This window comes from Triturus cristatus, chromosome 11 (assembly GCF_964204655.1).
Source record: "Triturus cristatus chromosome 11, aTriCri1.1, whole genome shotgun sequence".
Classification (NCBI taxonomy): domain Eukaryota; kingdom Metazoa; phylum Chordata; class Amphibia; order Caudata; family Salamandridae; genus Triturus; species Triturus cristatus.
Genome location: NC_140594.1, coordinates 354,265,435 through 354,289,446, shown reverse-complemented (window position 1 = coordinate 354,289,446; position 24,012 = coordinate 354,265,435). Strand labels below are relative to the sequence as shown.

Sequence of the window (24,012 nt, the reverse complement as noted above, 5' to 3'; positions counted from 1 at the left end):
GGGATTTTTATTTTATTGATGTTGGGGTGGGGGCTGCCCAAAAAGGGCATGGCAATGCCCCCACCCCCCCCAAAAAAATGCCACAGTCTGTTTGCCCCCCCCGAGGGGCGGATGGGGCAGTGGCCCCTGATTTGCCCCCGGGGGGGGCAGAAAGCCCACTAGGCGTCATATGCATGGGGGTGGGGGCTGCTAAGAATGGGCATACCAATTACTCCACCCCCCAAAAACATAGCCACAGTCTTATCGGGGCAAACCCCCCCATTCCCTCCCAGGGCGGCTGCAGTCCACTAGGCACAGACTTGTTTTTAGCAATGTGCCTACCTGTGGATTTTGGACCCTAGCTCAGTCGGCACATAGGGAAATCTAGCAAACCTGTACATTTTTTAATACTAAACACCCAGGGGAATCCAGGACGGGGTGACTTGTCTAGCTCTCACCAGGTTCTGTTACCCAGAATCCCTTGCAAACCTCAAAATTTGTCCCAAAAAAAACACATTTTCCTCACATTTCTGTGGTGGAAAGTTCTGGAATCTGTGTGGATCCACAAAATTCCACCCAGCCCGCATTCCCCAAAGTCTTCCAAGAAAAATGGTACATCACTCACATGGGTGGGTCGAGTATCCGCTATAGGCAATGGCCCAAAACCTATTGAGGCGACTTCAAAATTATCTATCACAAAACAACCTGGTTTTGCAAGGGGGGGTCCCATGAGTTTTTGGCCCCGGGCTCGGCTGCCATCTAGGGAAACCTACCAAACCCACACATTTCTGAAACTTAGATTCCCATTTTTATCGGGAGACCCGGGGGAATGATGGGTGGGAGGAAATGCATGGATCCACGCAGATTCCAGAACTTTCCCACACAGTTATTTGAGAAAAAAAAGTGATTTTTGTCAGCAAAATATGAGGATTGCAGGGGATTCTGGGTAGGAGAATGTTGGGGGACCCACGCAAGCCATACCTCACTGGACTGCCCCGGGTGTCTAGTTTCCAGAAATGTGTGGGTTTGGTAGGTTTCCCTAGATTTAAAAAGTGAGCTAGAAGGATTCCTGTGGAGCAAGGAAATTCCAGATGTTGAAAAAAACAGCCATGGAGCATATTGTGTCAGGTTGTGAGGAAAGGCAGAGCCAAGGACTTTGTGCATCAGGCAGGACACTTTCAAGATGCACCTTGCCTCAATGAGGAGCCGCCATGTAGGGAAATGCGAATAGGAGAGAGGTTTTTGAAGTGATTGTGTTCACCTAAAAGTCTACTTGCTGCATGTGGAGCAGATTTCACGTGAGATCTTGTGCCCATCAACAGCAAAATCACACAGCTTGGCAAAAGAGTTAGTAAATGTATTGAAAGAAAGCTCACAGTCTTGTCCTGAGAATCTTTCAATGCAGGATGTGTCTTGGCCGCTCCAGCAACATCTTCAGCAAAATCAAGGTCTTCATCTCTCGTGTCCTACAAACAAATTGAGTACTTTGTTATTATGCGAAATATTTCCAAGTCTTGGCATCACAAGATGAACAAGGAAGGTGTCTGGTTAAAAAAAATCCATCTGTACTCAAAACACTATGGCACAAGAAGATACCAACTTAATTAATCAAACTGAACACTTTATTTTCTATTTCTTTGCAACTGTCATTAAATAACCACCAGATGAATTACGCAATTTCAGGCAAGATTTACAAAAATATATACAAAATGGAAACGATCATGCGAAACCACCGCAGCATGGATTAAAGTAGTGTCAAAGACAGTGAATGCTGTATGCATGTGTTTTTGCTATATTAGGAGCAACTGTAAAAAATAAGTATGTTTTTAAATTTAAAAAATATATTTTTTATGTGGGAATTCTTATTTCTTGTGTTTCTACTCCTTACTGCATTCTTTCAAGCAGTATATCACATCTTCCAACAAAGAGACCATGACAAAATTGTTCCTCTTTCAGTATGCCAGCAATTTTGGATCTTATTAAGGGTTTGAAGCCATGACAATCTGAGTAAATTTCCATGTGAGCTCCCAAGTTCCATAGTGTTGGGGAGAGAATGAGGTCTAATGGCTAGGGCGGTCGACCTCGGGAGCTGGGTTCGAGTCTGGACAGGGACCCTCAACATTCAGTGACTCTGGGCAAATCACTTAATCTCCCTGTGTCTAACAAAAATTAATGTGTCCGTCTGTAACATAACTGGTGCTCATGTAAAGCGCTCTGATACCTTCGGGTCTAGTTTGTGCTATATAAAACAAAACAAATAATGTTCTTGGGGTACATGGAAGCATTTAAGGAATAATCTGACAGAGAGTTGATGAATTATGGTTTTATATTTAGAGAGTCCTCACCTTTTTCTCTGGGTTGCTTAGAGCGGGTGTTCTCAATGTTACATGACAAGAGCTGGTCATATAGCGCACATTCTGCAATTAACCCCTTCGATGCGTATGACGGAGCGGTTCCGTCATGCGCGTCGGTCGCGCTGTGCGCATGATGGAACCGCCCCGTCATGGCCTCGCCCGCGCACGGAACCTTCAGCAAAGCGCGGTAATCCGCGCCGCGCTGAAGGGGTTAATAAGGCACTGTTGCACTAATGCGTACCTTCTTCCTCCGATTTCGAGGATCGGAGTATTGTTTGTTTTATGAGCTTTAATGTCAGCGGTGTACTTGCGATTATGCTGCTCATTATACGATTCTTTTATGTTGTAGTAATTGGTAGATCGATGGGTTATGAAGTTTAATGGGGTGATCAGAAGTCTTGCCAATGATGATGTATGGACCATTAAACTACAAGAGCTACCCATAAACCCATCAGGCCTGGGTATACATACTAAAGTAAATCAAGGGCACTCCTAGGTATCATTCAAAAATTCGAAAAATTATTTAAATGGCTTTTTTCAGCGTTTTTTATAGAACAAACTTGACCCGAAGATATCAGAGCACTTTACATGAGCACCAGTTGCGTTACAGATACATTTTTGGTAGGCATGGTGAGATTAAATGATTTGCCCAGAATCACAGGATGTTGAATATCCCTGCTGATACTCGAACCTGGTACCTCAGCTCTAGCCGTTAAGCCACATCCTTTCCCCTTAGTCTGAAACATGATTATATGGTGATAGCATTCATAGCTGATGACTGAAAGCCAATCAAATATTTCATACAATTCTTGAATCATACCAAGGAGTGCCATTGCTTTACTTTAGAATGATGTATAGAGAGGTCAAGGTGGATTCTCTGTGATTCCATTCTGCTTGTAGTAAGAATAAACAGTAGTTTGCTTTCACCTGAGGCAAAATGCTTGTGGGGCACCATTTGTGGCACTTCATATCTCACTTTACTTCAAAATCTTTTCTGTATGGTTTTCTTAACTTTGCATATAAATATAAATTATGACACTTATGCATTGTGTCCTGTCATCTATTGCTCGCATCATTTCTTTCATTCATCCATCAAACTGAACAACGCATAGAAATATATTTTTAGAAAATGCAACATTTAAATCAATTTCATTGGAGGCACTGGATAACAAAATCAAAAGTATATCCTTACAATTATAGTAAAATAAATGTAACTATTTTAAACCATTCCCTTGGGTCCTGTAAACATTAGGCATAATAAGGTTACATGGGGTACAAACACTGCTTCTAGAGGCACACAACCTTGTACTTTGAAGGAGTTTCTTGTATCTGTTTCAGGGAAGGGGAGGCATAAATATCACTCCTCAGTTTCAAATCCACTTTCTAAATTTCACATCAGGAAACTGCAATCCATGAAGCTGGATTCCATTCTTCAAATCCTTATTCAAATAGGGGTAGCAGAATTTAAACTTCATAATTGGTTCAAGTGTAAATTGTTAGCAGATGTTTTAAGTAAAGTTGCAAGACCTTTGTTAAACAGTGTGGTGTATCCAGAAAAAAACACACACATCTTCTGGGGAATGATAGTCTAACAGCAATAAAAGCAGGCGTTTCCTTACATGATATACAATTCCTGTACTCAAGGCAGCCTGATCTTCTAAATAAGCACAACCAGTTCTTGAAATTATTATTCTTTCTGCAAAGAGCTCTGACAAACATGATGGAACTTGTGATTGCATTGCAAGGCAAGGGTATCAATGCCAGCTGGCTCTCAACAGTTTTCACTGACTTACAGCAGGTAGCGACAGAGCCCATGCCACATTTTTTCTTCCCCTGGATCTAAGTACACAGTAGGCTTCCCAACACATATTTCAGGTCCAAAGGTAACCTGAGGTATAACACAACAATTGCATGCTTTTGGGTTTGGAGGCCAGATTTCCCTGTACGCATGGCCAAACTTACTAAGAAACTTCATAGTTGTTAGTCCTAAGTGTGATAAAGGCATGAAGAGGAAGGCCCATCTTCCTAAACTGCTTATAAGGGTAATCTTAATATTTAAAAGTGGAACCTCGAGTATGTATGTATTATGGTACCATCAAAGTTTGATTTATAATGTTTTGACCACTGGTGCCCCTCAAGAATCGTGGCTGTTTTGGCAGCCTAACTAATAAGCATGTTATCTGACACCCAAGGTGTCAAATCTCTTAATTCCACATTATAGGCATACATACGTGGACTAGCTCCAAGCTCCCCAGCCAGTGCCTAATTTGTAAAAATACAAGTGCCAGGGCCCTCGTCAGGAGGCCGCTACAGCTTATACCACCCACTGCCCCTGCCAAGGCTGCCAATGATAATTCACACACAACTACTAACCATCACACTGCTAAAGTGTGACAATTCAGACTGTTCGAAGCCCCAAAGATTTAAGAATGGCTTGGGCGGCAGGTATTAGTTGCTTATAATGTACAGTGAATTTATAAACAACTGTTGTTCTGCTCATCTCTAAATTACACAAACAGTGCACCATGTGATAGCTGTCATAAGTTCCGGTGTTGGCAATTAAGTGCTGGTGCCGAGCACCAGAAACCACTGGCTCACATCAAGCACTGTCCTCAGACTTTGGTTGAAATACTGTGGCGGAAGTAACACATGAGGGAAGTACTCATAAATATGTTAAACAATACTGGTACAAGGACACAGCCCCGAGTGATACCAGTCTATGTATACATTGGGAAAATCTCAGAAAATATCCAATGGAATTCCTAGTTTCAGAAGTTTTTTCAATATTAGCCAAAGGGCCCTATCAAATGTATTACAAAGATTCACAAAGGCAACATGCATATTGCCATGTGAATGATTACAACATATGTTCCAGAAATGGAACATAATATAAACATGAGCAATCGAAGGATTAATTCGATAACATTCTTCGATCCATGGAATAACCTCATAGGTTTCCATCTATTCTGCAAAGCGTCAGCCTAGTACAGACTTGGCCTACCTCACTTAAAGAGCATAAACTTAATGTTTCAGGTAGGTCATGGGTGCCTTTTTAATAATCTGGCATTGTGGTGGCTCCCCACCAGATCTTTGGAAGAGTATCTACATACCTAAAACACCTTTAGAAGAAAGCTGGCCCACCAGTTAATATCATATTTTAGCACATGAAAAGGGACTCTGTTTGGAGTTGGAACTCTTCCTTCTTTTAAGCCCAAGATTAATTTCCTCACCAATGAAGAGCGGTTCACTATATATCTTTACTCAAACCCTTCAGACTCAGTGCTGCATATTCAGTCCCTCTGTTCCTGATAGGGTAAGAGAGATTGTTGTCTCCTGCATAGTAATATAAACAGGGACGCTCTTATGACCCCACCTGCCTCTCACACTGCACCCACACAGTTGGACAGGCGTACAGCAGTGAAGTGCAGATGTGGGTTCTGGGAATGACCACACCTGCATGGATGTTGGAACCATGAGGACAGAGGGGATTTATCCCCCATAAGCGTTGGAATGGGGGAACACAGAGCACAATATCGCCCTATATTTTATGAAGTGAAAGTGAGGATTAAACAGTGGCAGACAGAGCAGGACTCTCTGAAGACATGCTGCACATGGCCTAAGTCTCTTGGAGCACCTTTGTGGAGGCCAAAAGAGCTCCTTGTTTTGTTATTTCATTGCGGTCATTGAGGTCACGAGCCTCTCCTAAATTGGTACACTTGTCAAGCCAGGCGAGTCAGTAGCATAAGGAAGGCAGGAGATGCTATTTTAGGTTAATGTTACTGCTAGCTCTGCTGACTTGGGAAAAAGACTGATTTTAAAATAGACCCAGCGCCGGTACCATAGCAATTAAAGAATTAGCAAAAGCCAAAGAGGTCTCAAGGCCCCACAGTGATTTTACCAGGGTTACAGTTCTTCAGAGAGATGCTTGTGAAGTGCAGCATGATTTCAGGTAAGTATATCCTGTCGCTGTGTTTGATCTTCCCTGTTTGCGGGAAGTTTCCACAAAGTAAAGCACACCTTTAAATCTCATGGCTACGTACATGTATACATATCTGTATAGTGTCTGTTTGATTTAAGGTGTGATAAGTGTGTTTATTGAATTCCAAATACTAACACTAAATGAATAACTGAACACAAAGAACTGATTGTTGGTGTTGCATGGAAGAGAAAGGGATGGAACCCTACAGTCTCTGAACTGCACAGTAAGCAATTCTGACTCAAATGATTACTTCTCTACTTGAATTAATCGTGTGATCCATCGCGTCACTTCACAGTTTATCATTTTTCTTAACTATCCAGTTTAAGAGTGCAATTCAGCCCTGGACCTACGCTCTATAGAAACCTCACATATATGGCTAATATAAATTAATCTTGTTCCACATTTAACAACAACATAGGTTGCATAAAAAGAGAACATGACAAACTGACACATTTTGGGTAACTTGTGGCAATGTCGTCAAGGCATGGGAGCGTTCTTGAATGTTTCATACAGAAAATATATATATAAATGTCACTCAAGTCCATAATATAATCAGATGTATTTGAGAAACTGAAAAATTTTGAAAAATATATATTGTTTCATCTTAAACTCTTTATGATAATTTTTCTATTACATTTGCTGCCTGAATTAAATTCTTTGATGGCTTGATGGCTTGGCTCATGTTTTGGGTCTTAGAGCCAAGACAGACTAGCTTAGATCTCCCTAAAGCTGTCTGTGCTCCATTCCTCCCACCCAATTTAGTGTTTCCTTTGCCCTTGCACAGATGCACCCAGATTGTCTGCGAAGCTGTGGCCAGAAAGGGGCACTCATGTAATGTAATGTAATGTAATGTAATGTAGTGTAATGGTCCTTTTGTAGAGCGCAGACTGTCACTCCGAGGAGCATCGTGGCGCTAAACGGAACCCAGGGATGGGAAAACCCAAAACCTAGTTGACTGCTAATAGTTAGAGAGGGCCCTCAGATCAGAGTTTTGCAAAGAGTATCAGATGCGCTGAAAATCCAGTTTTCTAGGACCTTCCTGAAATGGAACTCAGAAGTAATCTGGCGAAGCTGTGAGGGAAGTTTGTTCCATGCCTTTGAGCCCAGCACTGTGAGTGATTTTCCTCCCTTCGATGCCAATCTAAAAGCTGGTATTTTTAACAGATTGGCCTTTGATGATCTTAAACTTCGGACAGAATGTAACGCTTAAAACGCGTGTGAGGATATTGAGGGCCTAAGGAGTGGAAGGCCCTAAAAGTAATGATGAGGACCTTGAAAAGAACACGTTTATGGATTGGCAGCCAGTGAAGTGTATTTAGCGCCGCCGATGCAGATGACTTCCTGGGCCACTTCAGTACTAGTCGTGCTGCACCATTTGTAGCCTATGTAGGACTGACTTATTAGTCCCTACATAGAAGCTATTACAGTAATCCAGCCTGGATGTAATAAGGGCTACGGCCACTGTCTGCCTTGCTGAAAAGGGAATCAGGTCAAAAAATGGCTTTAGACTTTTTATAATATGGAAGCAAGTTTCAGCAACTGCCAACGGTTGGTGTTTAAATGACAGAGTGGTATCACATTTTATTCCCAAATTCCTGACCACAGTTACTGTGTTTGGAGGAGGGGTGGTATTTACTGGCCACCAACATTTGGGTGAGAAAATGTGTTCTTGGCCTGGAGGTAGAATTTACGTTTTTTCGGAATTGCACTTTAGATAGTTTGCATTCATCCAGCTGAAAGTGGCAGTAAGGCATTTGCGGAGATTTTCTTCTGCCTGTGTGGTGTTATTCTCCAGCACCAATATTAGCTGCGTATCATCCACATATGAGGTGGTATCTATATCAAAGGACGATATCAGCTTAATCAGTGGAGCCATATAGGCATTAAAGAGGGTCGAACTGAGACTTGATCCCTGCGGAACCCCTGAGATAAGTGCCCTTTCTTGTGACTTATATTGGCCAAGTGTGATCACTTGCTTGCGATCCTGCAGGAAGTTTTTTTATCCATGCCAGGACAAGACCAGAGATGCCAAAGGGGGCGAGACGGTCTAAAAGGATGGCATGTGAGACAGTGTCGAAGGCCGCCGACAGGTCTAACAATACCAGTACTGCTCTTTTTCCCTCATCCATAGCTGCTTTGAGAGTTTCAGCCGTATACAATAGTGCAGATTCAGTGGAGTGTTGGGCTCTAAAGCCAGATTGATTGGAGTGAATCAAATTTGCTTTCTCCAGATATGTTGTGATTTGCTTATTTACAAATTTTTCTGTCATCTTACACAGACTAGGTAAAAGAGAGATGGGCGCAAATTAGACAGGGTAGCAGGATCCGCAATTTGTTTCTTTTGGAGAGGCTTTACAACTGCAAGTTTCCAATCTGCCGGAATCTTGGCTGTAGAAAGAGAGGCCACATAGGTGCCAACACACTAGATTTTCTAAGCCAAATTTTTTTATTTTAGCCTTCTCTTGCTTAAAAAACCCTTCTCGCCAATGTCAGATAACTGGGAAATGAAGTTCCTCAATTATTTTCTCTAAGCTTCCAATTTAAGTTCTTTTATATGTTATCATGAATGAGTTTTGGGCAGCTTACCGCAAGGGTTTGGACCATGGGTACTTGCAAACATTTTCCCAGGGGCCAACAAGTTCAGTCTGTGGTGCGACAGAGGGTTGTAAGGATGCCAGCAGGGTGGTGGTCAGTGTAAGGGGGAGAGGGCATTGAGATGGGTGTAGGAGAAGTGAAGCATATACATGTCTAGTGGGTGAACTGCACAATGTGGAACCAGAAACCATGAGATTTCTCATGGCTCCCCCACTTTACCAAATTGAGTGAAACTAGGCAAGTGTTTTATTTCACTTTCCCTTCATTATCACATGTAGGAGAACTTCAAAATACATGATTGCAGGATGTGCACTATATAGAACAGGGGTCTCCAACCTATTTAGTAATAAGAGCTATTTATGTTAAAATAAATTAATCCCGAGCCACTAATCTTATTCGTTTTGTAATAGCGACCACGTCAGGTAATATTACCTTAGTGGCACACAATGCAAGATTATCAGCAGTGATCACCCTCAGTGCATAAGGAAGGGGTCTCAGCAGTAAGGTGAAATAAGCTTTGTTAATTTGGAATGCCTTTATGTGGATAAAACATCGCTGAACTGCTCGTCCCTGGCACCAAGGTATTAACAGTAGTAATAACTGTCCCCAACACTGCATGGTTTGTCATTAACATAGCAGCTTTAAATACATTTTGGAAATTCTGCCATTTTTTCCAAACAGCAGCTCATGAGTTCTGAATATACACACATTTTCGTCTTGAATATACATTTTTCAATTTTGCTATACATATGTTGATTCAGATGAGTAAAAGCTTCTCATTTTGTATGTTGGGCTATACACAGAAGAGCTACTTACAGGGCGCTGGAAAGCTGCCAGTAGCTCACGAGCTACTGGTTGGATAAGCCTGATGTAGAATCTTTTCTTGTGTTTGAGTTAATAAACTATATTGTTGTTCATGTATGTGATGTGATGTGATGTGATGTGAAAGGCATTTATAAAGCGCAACGTACACTATACAGTTTCTTGGCGCTGGAGATTGAAGGCGGAAAGCAACTACCTGAGGGATAGGGGGGGAGGAAAGGTAAGAACAGAAGGGATTTTAGTCTAATTGTAAGCCGAACGGAAGAGATGGGTCTTGAGGAGGGATCTGAAATAGGTGTAAGAAGGAGCCAATCTTATGTCCAAGGGGAGGGAATTCCAGAGAGAAGGAGCTAGGAACGAGAATCTAAGACCGCCCCATTTCTTACGCTTGACTTTGGGGACTGTTAGAAGAGCCAAGTGAGCCGAGCGCAAATTGCGGGAAGGGACGTATGGGTGGATGAGAGAGGAAATGAATGAGGGGCCGAGGCCAGCAAGAGATTTAAAGATGAGGCATCCTAGCTTAAAAATGCAGCGTTCAGAAACGGGGAGCCAATGCAAGGATTTAAGCAGAGGTGTGTGGTGGTGTCTCGGTTGATGGAAGATGAGGCGTGCCGCCTGATTCTGAACAAGCTGCAAGCGTTTAAGCTGGTAACCAGGGATGCCGACATACAAAGAGTTGGCGTAGTCAATTCTGGAGATGACTAACGCCAAAAGGGCCACAGTAAGAGCTTCGGTGGTAAGGAAACGCGAAATTTTACGGATTTTACGAAGTTTAAAAAAACAAGAAGAAACAGTGGCATTTATCTGGGGCTTCAACGAAAGATCTTTAGTGATGATAATCCCCAGACTTTTTACTGAATCAGAGGGGCAGGGAGGATGGCCCAAGCTGGAGGGCCAAAAGTTAGAGTTCCAGGGGTTAGATGGGCCACCTACAAGAACCAATTCGGTCCTGTCAGGGTTAAGCTTCAGATGGTTTGCCCCCATCCAATTACTGATATGGCCGAGAATGATTTGAAAATTGGAGACTGACTGATCCGAGGAGTCGATGTTAAAGACCAACTGAATGTCGTCCGCATAATTGAAAGCGGAGACATTTTTATCTCGAAGAGAACTAATCAGGGGGGTGAGGTAAAGATTGAAAAGGAGTGGGGACAAAGAGGATCCCTGAGGCCCGCCGCAGGTCAGCCCCACCCTGTCCGCGGAGAACCGGGATAACCGGACCGCTTGTTGACGGTTGGTAAGGAACGAGCGGATCCAGTCAAGGGTGGTGCCCCCTATCCCAGCCTGCCTGGCACGGTCGACCAAGATGGTGTGGTCGACCGTGTCAAAAGCGGCCGGCAGATCCAAAAGCACCAGGGCCTGACTGGTGTTAGAGTCAGCTCCCCTACGCAGTTCTTCCATAACGGAGAGTATGACCATCTCAGTAGAGTGGGCGGGCCTGAACCCGGCCTGTTGGGAGTCAAGGAAATGAGACTGCTCAATAAACGAGCTCAAGATATTGGTGACATGGGTCTCCAGCACTTTTCCAAGGTAAGGGAGAAGGGAGATGGGGCGGAAGTTGCTCATGATCGTAGGATCAGCTGTCGGTTTTTTCAGGATAGGTACTACCTCAGCTATCTTAAAGATACTAGGGACTAAGCCGGAGGTAAGGGAATTGTTCAGCAGTGCCAAGGGAGGAATAGGACAGGCAGTGAAGACCTTGCGTAAAATCTTGGGGGGACAGCAATCAGTAGGGGATCCGGAGCTAACTTTGCTAAGGAGGACGGGGAATTCCGCCATCGTGAAAAGGGGAATCTGAGTAAGAAGCTGGGGATAAAGAGGGTCAACATGGGGGGTGTCTGAGGACACAGGGGGATCTGAAGCGGACAGCACTGAAATACTGTTTTTAATTTTTACAATCTTATTGATAAAAAAAAGATTAAGGGAATTACAGAGCTCCTGGGAGGGGAGGGGTTTGATGGAGACTCTGTCTGGATGGGATAGTTCCTCCACAATCGAGAAGATGCTTTTTGATTTATTAGCTGACTCCAAGATTTTGTTGGAAAAGTGCATGGTTTTGGCTAATACAATAGAGGATTTGTAACCTTTAAGAAGGGATACAAACTCCACCCTGGCTTCGGGAGCGTAATTTTTACGCCACTGGCGCTCGGCTTGTCTGAGGCCAAGCTTTAAAATTTTTAGGTCCTCCGAGAACCACTTCTGCGCGTCATGAAGACGTCTAGTTTTAATCCGTTTGTAAGGAGCAACCACATCACTAGCGGACTCAAGCCAATAGCATAGGTTAGAGGCGTGAGTGTCTAATGAATAAGATTCCAAGGGAGTAGAGGAGCTGAGTAGATCAATGAACTGGCTAATGTCGGCCTTATTCCAATTTCGGGCGGAGAGATTAGTGTTGAGGGGCCTACTGGGACAGGTGGAAATTTTAAGGGAAAAGGAGATGAGTGAGTGATCAGACCAGGCACACGGCAGTATAAGGGGAGCCGAGATCGCTAAATTACAAGTCCAGATCTGATCCAGTAAATGCCCTTTGGTGTGCGTGGCGGTATTTATGTGTTGGCAACAATTCAAAGTGCGAAGCGAATCAGAAAAAGCCAACGAACAAGTACTTTCCTTCTCATCCTGGGGCCAGTAGTTGAAATCTCCAAGGACTAAGATGTTAGAGTGATTGATAACTACCTGAGATAAAAGATCTCCGAACATAGATGGAAAGTCCGGCATGGACTGAGGAGGGCGGTAAACCAAAACACAAATCAGGGGTAAAGCTGGAGAGTCCAGTCTGAGTGCAAGACAATCAACCTGGGGAATACATGATACGGTGAGGGTGGAAAATCTGATAGGAAACTTGATGATGGCTGCCACACCACCACCGGATTTACCGGAGGTCCTGTTGGTCTGAAGAATGTAGTAGCCGGGTGGGATGGCAGCCAAAATATCAGGGGAAGATCCGTCGTGCAGCCAGGTTTCAGTTAAAAATAGTATATCGAGGTTATCAGTATCTAGGAGATGAAAAATTTCGGTCTGATGCTTAACTAATGAGCGGGTGTTAAGATAGCACACTTTAAGCTCAGAGCAGGGGGGTGCGGGCCAGGTGGGAGGATGAGAGATAGATTGAGGAGAGGTAGGGTGTGTGCAGGCATCGAACTCAGGAAAGGTGTTTCGAGTATGACCCAGGCCCAGGCGGGTAAGCTGCATGCGAGCAGAAGGAACTAAAGGCCAGGGGGCATGCAGGTCAAGTAGATCGACATGGGAATAATGGGTTATACGGTCAGAATGGCGGGCCCCGTGCCCCGGTCGGACGCGGACGGGCTTGCCTTAGGCGCGCCTTCGGCGCGCAGACGGCGCGCCCGCTGCGCTCGTCCGCTGCGCGTCCGATGGATGCACATGTTTTATGGACAGGGCCGGGCGGGTGGAGGTATTGGAAGGGGGCGTGGCCAGCGATGGTAGGCGTGACCTAGGGAAGTCCGGGCAATGGCGGCCAGGCGAAGATTCTGACGCCGCGGCAGCGATAATTCCGCTGTGCGGGGGATGCCAGGTAAGGAGACAGAACTAGTAAGTGCCCAGAGGGGGAATCACAAAGATTAAAATACACAAATATCTGCCGATAGTTTTAAAATGTTAACAGGCTATCAAAACTCCCGGCTTCCGCCTAGAAGGGGCCCAGGCCACCCAAAGCGTGCACTTAACAACTGACTTGCATCTTAGTTTACTATTGGTAATTGTTGTCAGGGTGAGGAAGAATTCATGTTTACAAACTCATGTTTGAAAACTATCACTTTATAAAAAAACATTTTAATGCACTGATATAATCTGATGTACTAAGGTGACATTTCTGCATGTTAAAGGAATGTACTGAATTTGAAGAGACTTTCTCATATCTTCACACTTTTGGTGCAAGATGTTTCTAAAATGGAGGCGTTCCTAACTTTAAGCAGTACAGGATACCCTGGTTACTTCCTTTCTTTAACTTCAATTCACCTTCAAATAAAGGTTTTCCTCTTTATTTAACATATGTTTAATGTTAATGTTGAGTCGAGTAAACATAAACCCCATGCTACCGTTGTCCGGGTGGAGGTGTGCAGGGGTCAAGAGGGAGGGAGCAAAGGTTGACTCTGGGATAGGCTGTCAGTTAGATCTGGGATCTGCCCTTCCATAAGATGCACTTTTTTACGCTGTCCATCACGCCTGGTGACGCAGGAGCGTATGATGTAAGAACCAGCAGGCACGGTCTCTCGTTCAACGCACCTATGGTGAACACTGTCATTATTTTGCCTTTCCCACTGTTTCGTAGCTCTCCTTGATTTACAATTTAAGCTTTCTAGGAGCATTTCTGAAAATGTGCAGATGTTTACAAAATGCAAATGTATCGGCTATGAATGTGCAGAAGTGAGGGCGCACGTCATAGAAACAACAGTAGGTGGCAACCTATTCCTGCAGGTAAGCCCACTACAATCATGCTAGGCTTCCATTTTATAGTTGCCAAATATTAATGCGTGACCAGGATTTCCTCGCAGTGCACTCATTAGTCGCATGCCTCGATCGATACGGCAGCAACAAGCGCACTAATACGCACCATTAACCAGCAGGCCTTAATTCTATAAACTATCCCAACAGACGCTCGAATGCACAAGCGAGTGGGTGCAACAGCCTTAAACCTTAGTACAAGAAGAACCGAGTTATTCTATTATAACATCGACTGTTAGGAGTGCGCGGCTATTCTCAAATCACAGGATACATTGAGAGAGTGGGGGTTCCCTCCTCCTGTGCCCTCTCTGGCAGAAGAGAGGTAAACAGCCTTCTTTGATCGTTGTGGCAGCGGAGGGTCGTGGAAAGGGTCAGAGGGGCATGGTGTGCAAGGCGCACTAGCAAAAGCCGAATCCAGAGGTCACCTGGTATCGATAACAAAGGGGCACAGGATGACCACTGAAGTCTCCTGCCAGAGTCCACCTAGGGTACAGCAGAGATAAACTGGGTGGTCTTACTAGGCCACTCCTACTCGGGAGCATCCCTCCAGTGAGCCTTCCCCCCTAGGAGGTCTGCAGAACAGTAGACCAGGCAGACCCTCCTCAAAGGTTATAATGTTGGGGCTGTTCTTCAGTGTTAACTGGCAGTGTAGTGTCCCCGCCAATCCCTGGTGGCATGAGTAATTTGTATCCAATGAGGAACCTTGCACCTTTCCGTTCTGTTCTGGAAAGTCCCAGGTGATATACCAGGCCCACTGGAGCCCCCACACCAATGTAGGAAAAGCGTTCAACCCTTCTTTATCTAAATATGCTCAGTCACTTACTAAGACCTGCTGCACACCCAGGACTCCGTGAAGCTAGGGACTCAAGTAGCCATACGGCCCAAACAGAGATGAGCCTACATGAGAAGGCGAGCAGAGACCATAAGCAAGATCCCCAATGGCTCCATACTACAAGGCTCATCCTGCAGCGCCTGTGGGTAAACTTTTCACTGCTGTGCCAGGCTTGGAAATCCAGCGTCCTTTTGTGAAGCCAGGAAAGCAGCCCAGGAAACAGAAGTTTCTATCCTCCCATACAGGTCTCTTAAAATATGTATGGATTGGCCTCTTTGCAGACGTCAGCAGCAAAAAGAACAAATGATGGGCAGAATGTTGAACAGATCAAACATTCACCTCCAGTCACAGATCTGGGTTTAATCCATCATTTTTATGCTCACCACGCCACCCCAGTTTGGACCAAGTCATATGCAAATCACTCTTGACCCTGTTCTCTAGTGGTACCCCCAAACCGGTCTTAGGATGCTTGTTTCCAGTCCAGGGAGGACCCAGCGTGTCAGTTCGGGCTGGACTGTTCCCATGGGGAGCAGGGTCAAGACTGATTTGCATATGTCTGCGTCCAAACTGGTACGGTGAGCAAAACAAATGGATGGATTTAGGCCCAGATCTCTGTACTGGGGTGGAGTGTTTGACATTGTTCGGCATTCCGTCCATCAATTGTTCTTTTTGTATTTGTCATCACGAGTGGGACGGGTATGCCCAGGTGTGGGTTCCATGCTCACCATGATACTAGATTCAAGCTAGCCTGGCTGATGATGGAAAATACCCCGAAACCGCCCCTAGGATGCTTGTTTTCATCCAGGGAGGACCTGGCTTGGCAGTTTGGGTTGGACTGTTTCCATGGGGAGGAGGGCCAAGACTGATTTTCATATGGCTGGGGCCAAACTGGGGTCGCATGGTGAACAAAACAACAATGGATTTAACCCAGATCTCTTGACTGGGGGTGAGGTTTTGAACAGTTTCAGAACTCCGTCTATCATCTTGTTATGTTTGCTGTGTTCGCCCTAAGTGGTTAAGGATATGCCCAGGCGTGAGTCCTTCATCTTTTTGTATTTTCTTTGTAGATGTCAGCAAAAATCTTTTTCTAAAAAACAGTTTTGATTGCAGACTTTTCTACCTGTGGGAGATGCCATCCAACCATTATAAGACCTGCCTACATTCTCAGACTATAGAAAATATCCCACAACATATCAGAGTGATAATTCCTTTAATATAGTTGAAAAAGCAACTACATCTGAACTGTTTTTGGGGCGCCCATTCCAAACCCTTGGCGGAATACCCTGGGCAATTCTTTATTCACTCGGGTAAAGTAAAGTCTTTGTAAGTAGAATTTTTTTGTATTTCACTGGTCACACCTCAGCATACCACCACCTTTGACTGATGTCTCCGAACTATGGCTGACTAGCGTTGAGCAAACTCAGGGTAAAATGGGAAGAAGCAAGTGAGGTAAACGTGCATTGAAAAGTAAGGCAACATCTGGAGTAAATTTCTAGAAGTGAGTTCCAAAACGTGTCATATTCCTTCTGATTAGACCTCACTCACTCGGAATTCTTTTCTAAAGATACACACAAAATTATGTATTGTTTTTAGGATTCTGAAGTTGAACAACTTGCAGTTAGCTAATTAGTCATCATAATCGCCTTGTCTAGGATGAATGCTATTTACTCACCAGGATTTGTGCATCCAAGTTAGTTATATTTAAATGTCATTCATTGCGGTTCAGAGGGTCTCTGTCTTGAATTGTGTTTCTAAACTCAAATCTGGGCCCCCTCAAAGAGATAATTTTTGGCTAATTAAGAAAAAATTGAAAAGGATTTGCATATGGTTGTTGTCTACATCTCCAACATGTGCTTCCGGAAGTATTCATTTACGCATTTTGGAATTGTGCTGGTATAAATATAGCAGAATATTTGTTAAATTAACATTAAAAAGTGATTCGTAATACTTAGTTTTTGTAAGAAACATATATGACTTGTATGTTAAACCTTTAGGGGAAAAAAGGAGAGAAGGCTACATGTACACACGTGGTACAGCAGGTTATATATTTATGTATGTATATAGTGTTTCTATAGTGCATCTGTTAGAAGTAAGCAGCGGACTCAGGATGAGAAGAGAAGCTGTTTATTAAACCAGATCCTCAGGCACCAGCTGGCAACTGACGCTCACCAACATTCTAAGGCGAGCTTCACTCTCAACGTTTTAAGGTAAGGACGTACCAAGGGTGGAGGGAAAGGAGGGGTGGGGTTGGCAGGGGAGATACCAACTATATAAAAGATAGTACAACAAGTGGAATACAGGCATAGATTACAACACACCTCCCTTTAAATAGGAAGAGAACAATTGCATTATAGTAGAATGGAATGATGAAAACCATCAACAGACAGTAAATGAAAAAATGGTATCACATTTCATAGTCCTCTTGCCATCGAGGTGGATGACGTGTTCTGACATCCTTAGGCTGTTGCATGTTAGAGAACGAGTCATCCTGACTTTCTTCCATAGTAGACATAGGAATACACACTTTGGGGCAGCAAGCTATATTGTCCATGCTCCAACTGCTACCATCTTCCAATACTACTGAATTACTATTTACATGTTGGATTCTTAGAGGTTTGGAGAATGACGATACTTTGGAACCATCAACATGGGGTCTTTTGATAACTACCCATTGGCCTACAACCCATTCCTTGCTGGTAGTTCCCCATTTCTGGTCGTATTTAGCTTTGTAATCACCTTGATGCTGACCCACTTTCTCCATGACTGATTCCCTATCTACCCAGACAGGACTCCCAATTTGTTAGATGTAAGCAGCAGACTCAGGATGGGAAGAGAAGCTGTTTATTAAACCAGATCCTAAGGCACCATCTGGCAACTGACGCTCACCAACATTCTAAGGTGAGCTTCACTCTCAACGTTCTAAGGTAGGGATGTACCAAGGGTGGAGGGAAAGGAGGGGTGGTGTTGGCAGGGGAGATACCAACTACATAAAAGATAGTACAACAAGTGGAATACAGGCATAGATTACAAAAACAACCTAGCCAAACTCCAGCACAGCGCTGTACAGGGTCAAAGCAAGCAGAAAGTTAACAAGTAATAGGAGAGGTAGCGGGTTGTGGACAGTTAATGCATTGTGATGTAGGGATCTTTAAGAGAAGCGTCTTCAACTCCTTGGGGTGGTCCTAGTGTATACAGACATGTTGATTAGCTAGAGTGATTCAGTGGGGCTATCAGCTGAAGGATAGTGAATCGGATTCTATAAAGGGATTTTTGGACCAAGGAAGATTTGGTTTGGAAGCAGATAAATAGTTCTTCTGTGATTTTACTCTTGCGTTGAATCATTTTGATGCACAGAAGCAGTATGTGACTTCCCTTCCTCTTTTAGAACTTAAAAACGTTTTAAAGGGTACTAGCTGTATTATTAGTTTTCAAGATGAAGAAAAGGTTGGAGGTCATTTCTTCATCATGCAATCCAAGAGTAGCCCAGAAGCATTCAGCTTGGACTCTGGATCATTGAGTTTGCTGCTTGTTGATCTTATTATGTATGAATTTACTTCTGTTAAATGATCTAACAGTAAGTTGGTCTACCCCCGCGAGAACAGGGAAATATTGTAACATGTAATTTGGGGATTCAGAACCTCAATCATGTTTTGTGTCTTTCTCCAGCCCTGTTATCACATCGTTATCGGCTGCCTCGGCCAATGTTTTTACATAATAATGTTAAAACTGTAGCAGCAGCACGTGAGTTTCTCTTTGATCTAAAGCATGAAATAATATGCACAAAAATATTTAACTTTTTTAAGGAGTTGCTAAACCTGTTTTAATTTTTTTGTGTGTGTTGCTGTATGAGAGGAAGCAACTAACGGGTATGTTTTCTAGTGGAATCATTTATATATATTAATTGCTGCTAAGTAGGGAGAAGTTCATTGTGGGAGTTATGGATGATTCAAACTGAATTCCTGTTCACTATCTTTGCCCATGGTAACTGCCATTAGCAAGAATGTAAATTTTGGGTCTATATGCAGACATCTGCAATGACTGTCAGTGATTTTCTTTTCTCTGGAATAATTTGCACACAACCTTTGTTGCTATGGGGGACTGTATTATTTACATAAAATGGTATCCTTTTTGAATTGATATTTTTTTCTTTTACAGACGTTTTAATTATAACGAAATTCCTGTTTACGATCTTGGCCCACAGTAACAGTTTTTAGCAAGAATGTACATTTTGGCCTATATCCAGACCTTGCTATGACGGTCATTGATTTTACTTTCTCTGGAATAATTTGCACATAACCTTTGCTGCTACGGGGGAGTGGATTATTTGCACAAAACTTTATGATTTTTTTTCACAGAAGTTTTATTTATAATAAAATTACATGTGTATTTTACTTGATTTATCTGATGGCTGTAAAGGATTTAAATATGTAATTTTAATATTTTTATTATGATATAATTGTGACTACATTTTTAGTATAATCTGTCTTATTCTATGGTGAACCTCATTAGAGTTCCAAATCAAAATATAGGTATTGACTTCATGATATAATCTCCAAGGTTCGGTTTTAGATGTAGAAAATTAGGGCTAGTTTGTGCTCAACAAACTTTCTTCTACATATATTTACACTTAGATAACTACAAACTTTTTCTGACCACTCACATAATTTGTAGTGCATTCAAGAGGTATTACTGTATCACACTAAATCTTTGTTAGTGGCTCTGGCGTGCAGTATTGTCACCAATGAACACTTGTAAAATGACTGCACTTTCTGTAGCACAAAGATCTACTCGAGGAAAGCTGAATTTTAATACAATTGTTTCTTATAAGTATTGATTCAGCTCCAATATGTCTGCTGCTGGCACCTAAAGCAAGGCTTTACATTCTTGGAAACAAATTACCAATAATGCAGCTTTTTTCCTAATAAATGGTTTGTGATGATAAATGATTTCTGATGATAAGCGAGTAGGACATCACTTTCTGCATTATACCTCTTTGCATTCCAATGTAAACCATTATAACCCAGATGTCTCTACTAGAACCTGAACACCCATTGCTTCCATATGAGGGAGAACAGTGATTAGGGACTAACGGCTCCGTGTTTTAGGTGTTTTACTAGCAGAGGTATGTTTTTCGGTGACCATCCAATTCAAACAGACCGCCATCGCTGGGAGCGCCGTCCATCATGAGTAACGTATCCTTCCTCGTTACTTGATGCCTTTCCAGAGAGAAGGACCTCTTTTAAACTCAGATTTATCTTCTCAAACCACCAATGGAAGGACGACACGGCTCTTTTCTTGTAACGTCTATAAGATACATTTATGGGCTATAGTGACGGTCTGCAATAATCATGTATTTAGCTGATTATGTGGAACACTAGTTATGTTGAATCAGAAAAATACAATGTCTAACTTAGAAACAAACTTCACGACTGTCAAAATAGCACATTCTCATCTGTTGATTCAGACTTCCAAGAGCATTGCCCGTTTGTTTGATGGAAAGTTCTAGAAGTATTTTGCAGCTAATACTAGTTTAAGAGCTCAAGCTGTATAATAATCCACATTTCTAAAGCGCGAACAATCACCCGTAAGGGTCTCTAGGCGCTGGGAGCCGTCGGGAAGATTAAACAAGCTATTGCCCAGAGTCACATGGTGCTGGGCAAATCTGCCGCCGGTGCTGGGGATCGAACCGTGATCCCCAGATTCTGCAGTCAGTCGCCCTGGCCGCTGCGCCACTCCTCTTCCCTAGCTGTAGACTTGTATGTCAATGAGAATTTCCCCTCAATTATGTGTATAATCCTGCATTTCAACAGAACATTCTTCCTAGCCTTTAAATATTTTAGCAAGCCTCAATCAATTCAAACCAAGCACAACTACATCCGAATTACATTTACTCACAGAAAAGCAGAAGCATATAGTAAATAACCTTAATAGTGACATTAGAAGGTAAAATGTTGAACTAGAAGTGGTCGTTTCTAACAACATATATATAAGCAGCTTAAACAGCGTTGGAAAATCATCCATGATTTGGGTCTTTCACTGGCTCATAGAAGAAAGCAGAATTAGGTACAGAATATAAGTCATCATCAACTGTGCTCTCCCATACTAAACGAAGTAAAACTAAGTGATAAAACAAAAATATAAGTCAGCCGAATCTGGACGATTACGGTCACCAGTATTTCCAGTTTTATACCCTGGACCTGTTTTATTGTTGGAACAGCTCCACTCAACTCTTTCCTCAGTGTATGTTCCAGAGCAACTAATCCCTGTGTTACATATAGATGGACGATCCTTTGCCCATTGCAACTTGCAACGCTAGGTTTCTGTGCTCCTGGGCTGTTAAGATCTTATTCACAATACTAGATTTGTAGAAGGCAGCACACATCACAAAGGGGGTTTGTTGGCACTAACAAGCAAGTTAAATCTGTATTCAGAATAAAGATAGCATATGAGAGTAGACTGAAAAGTCAGGTCTCATTGGACTTCCAGAGGGCCACGTGATTTTCAATGTCACATGTAATCTGAAAAATCAGAGTCTAGAGAAGGTTGATGGAGACAAAAAAGGAATGTCCTCTAACTTAAGCATTTTGGTGAACGGGGATGTGCAAGGTAAGCTTGCTGAAGAGTGCTGATATGGGGTGATTATAGTCTGAGTGGCAGAATAATAAATTGCAGGAATAGTTGGAGAAAGGATCTGCACATGAGGGACCTACAATTTTACTCACTTGCCAGTGGAGAGCTAATGGAAGTCCAATGCAAATACAATTGATGGACAGAATGCAGAACAATGTCATACATTCACCCCAGTACAGAGAGCTGGGCCTAAATCCATCGTTTTTGTGCTCACCATGCCATTCCAGTTTGGACCCAGCCATATACAAATCAGTCTTGACCCTGCACCCAATGGGAACAGTCCAGCCGGAACTGCCAGGCCAGGTCCTCCCTGGACTGGAAACAAGCATCCTAGGACCGGTTTCGGGCTTTCAGCCCTCATCAGCCAGAATAGCTTGACTACAGTGGCATGGAGAGTACGGGACCGACATCTGGGCATACCCGTCCCACTCGGGGTGACAAATGCAAAAACAACAATTGACGTGGGTCCCTTGCTCACTGTGCCACTGGATTCAAGCTAGCCTGGCTGAAGAAGGGTGACATACCCTGAAACCGGTCCCAGAATGCTTGTTTCCGGTCCAGGGAGGACCTGGCCTGGCAGTTCCGTCCGGACTGTTCTTATAGGGCACAGGGTCAAGACTGATTTGCATGTGGCTGTGTCCAAACTGGGGTGGCGTAGTGGGCAAAAGAACGATGGATTTAACCCAGATCTTTTGACTAGGCGAGAATGTTTGCATTGTCAGCATTCCGTCCATCATTTGTTTGCTGTAACACTTTTTGCCCTAAGTGGGATGGGTATGCCCAGACGTGGGTCCCATGCTCACTGTGCCACTTGATTCAAGCTAGCCTGGCTGAAGAAGGGTGACATACCCTGAAACCTGTCCCAGGATGCTTGTTTCCGGTCCAGGGAGGACCTGGCCTGGCAGTTCGGTCCGGACTGTTCCCATGGGGCACAGGGTCAAGACTAATTTGCATATGGCTGGGTCCAAACTGGGGTGGCGTAGTGGGCAAAAGAACGATGGATTTAACCAAGATCTTTTGACTGGGGGAGAATGTTTGCATTGTCAGCATTCCGTCCATCATTTGTTTGCTGTAGAGCTAATGGAGGTCGCCAAGAGTCCTAGAAATGTGTCCATTTCTCTGGGACTCTTGTAGAAGGCAATCCCCAAAGTGCTGGCTTCTCAAGACTTGCAGAAAACAAAATGTGGATGTCATGGTACAACATGGAAATGAGGATGGGTATAGCCACTGTTTCTAAAAATGGCAACGTTAGGTAAGCCACAATATTTCCACATGAGTAGCAAAAGGAAGCAGGATCAAATTACCTAAGTGACCTGAGGGCCGATAGAGTGGTTGATGTCAAAGGGAAAACAGGATTTAACTTCGGTGAGGGATATTCGAGAAATAATGCGGTGACAAAGGATGGTCTTCAGGAGTTGGACCATGTGCTGGTTGGTTCTAGTTTGGATTTGTCTCTACTCATTGTGGGCCTCCTTATATGCTTTGCGATATGTATGGACAGCCCTGATGTTCTGCATTAAAGTGTTGGCTGTGCAGTGCGTGCATTTATCATTGAGAGTCAACCTCAAGTCCTCTAAAGTGGGCCCACTGGATATAGGTGAAGTACTGTTTCCCCCAGTTTTTAACCTTGCCAGACGGATCTGTGAATAAATACTGATTTAGGCACCAACTAGGTAGTTTTAAAGATTACCTCATATAGACCCCACACCCTTTTTCCTTAAAAAGTGCTCCCTTGTAAAGAAAGAGTTTGCAGCATGCCTTACCCTCAGAGGATGGGGAAAAACTTGCTGATGAAGCAGGTCACTGAATTACACTCAGTGAGTGAAGGTTCCTTTAAGAAAAAGGTATTTCCCCTATATCTAATGGGCCCATCTTAGATGACTCGAGGTGGACTCTCTCTTGATTGTGACACTGTGTACGAGGAGGGAAGTCCCAACCTCTGGTTCCCTCTTCCCTCCTTCTCCTGATTTTTACATTTGTCATTGAGCCTGATAAGAATTTAGGTGTTAGCATAATTAGAGTAGAAAGTGAATCTAAAGTTCCTGTTCATGCTGTAAGGGTCTGCAAGTAAATGTTAACAAGCATTTGCAATGCAATAGGTCTCGCATTTGTAAAGTTGGATCTGTTGGCATTGAAAATAACTATGTATTTTAATTTTTCATTGGTGTTTTCAACAATAAATAGACTCCTTATAAGCAAAGTAACCTATTAATAATTGGCAGATATGTAAAATGTTAGAGCAGGTTATGCACAATATATGAAATAAAATGTAGTTAGTTGTTAATTGTAATACTGTAAAAGTTATGTAACGGGTATTTTAAAAACACACTGTGTTATGTTGAACACTGCAGGGTATTTTC

At 43.2% G+C, this 24,012-nt stretch overlaps 1 protein-coding gene across 2 annotated transcripts in view; it reads right to left on the bottom strand.

The window, feature by feature from the left end:
* The window catches only part of CCDC60 (coiled-coil domain containing 60), a 639,895-nt gene that overhangs the window by 375,567 nt on the left and 240,316 nt on the right, over positions 1–24,012 (bottom strand). For both annotated transcript variants that reach the window (XM_085633209.1, XM_085633208.1), the window contains exon 2: positions 1,356–1,445. In XM_085633209.1, the coding sequence (XP_085489335.1) occupies positions 1,356–1,445 (90 nt within the window). The remainder of the gene's footprint in view (positions 1–1,355; positions 1,446–24,012) is intronic.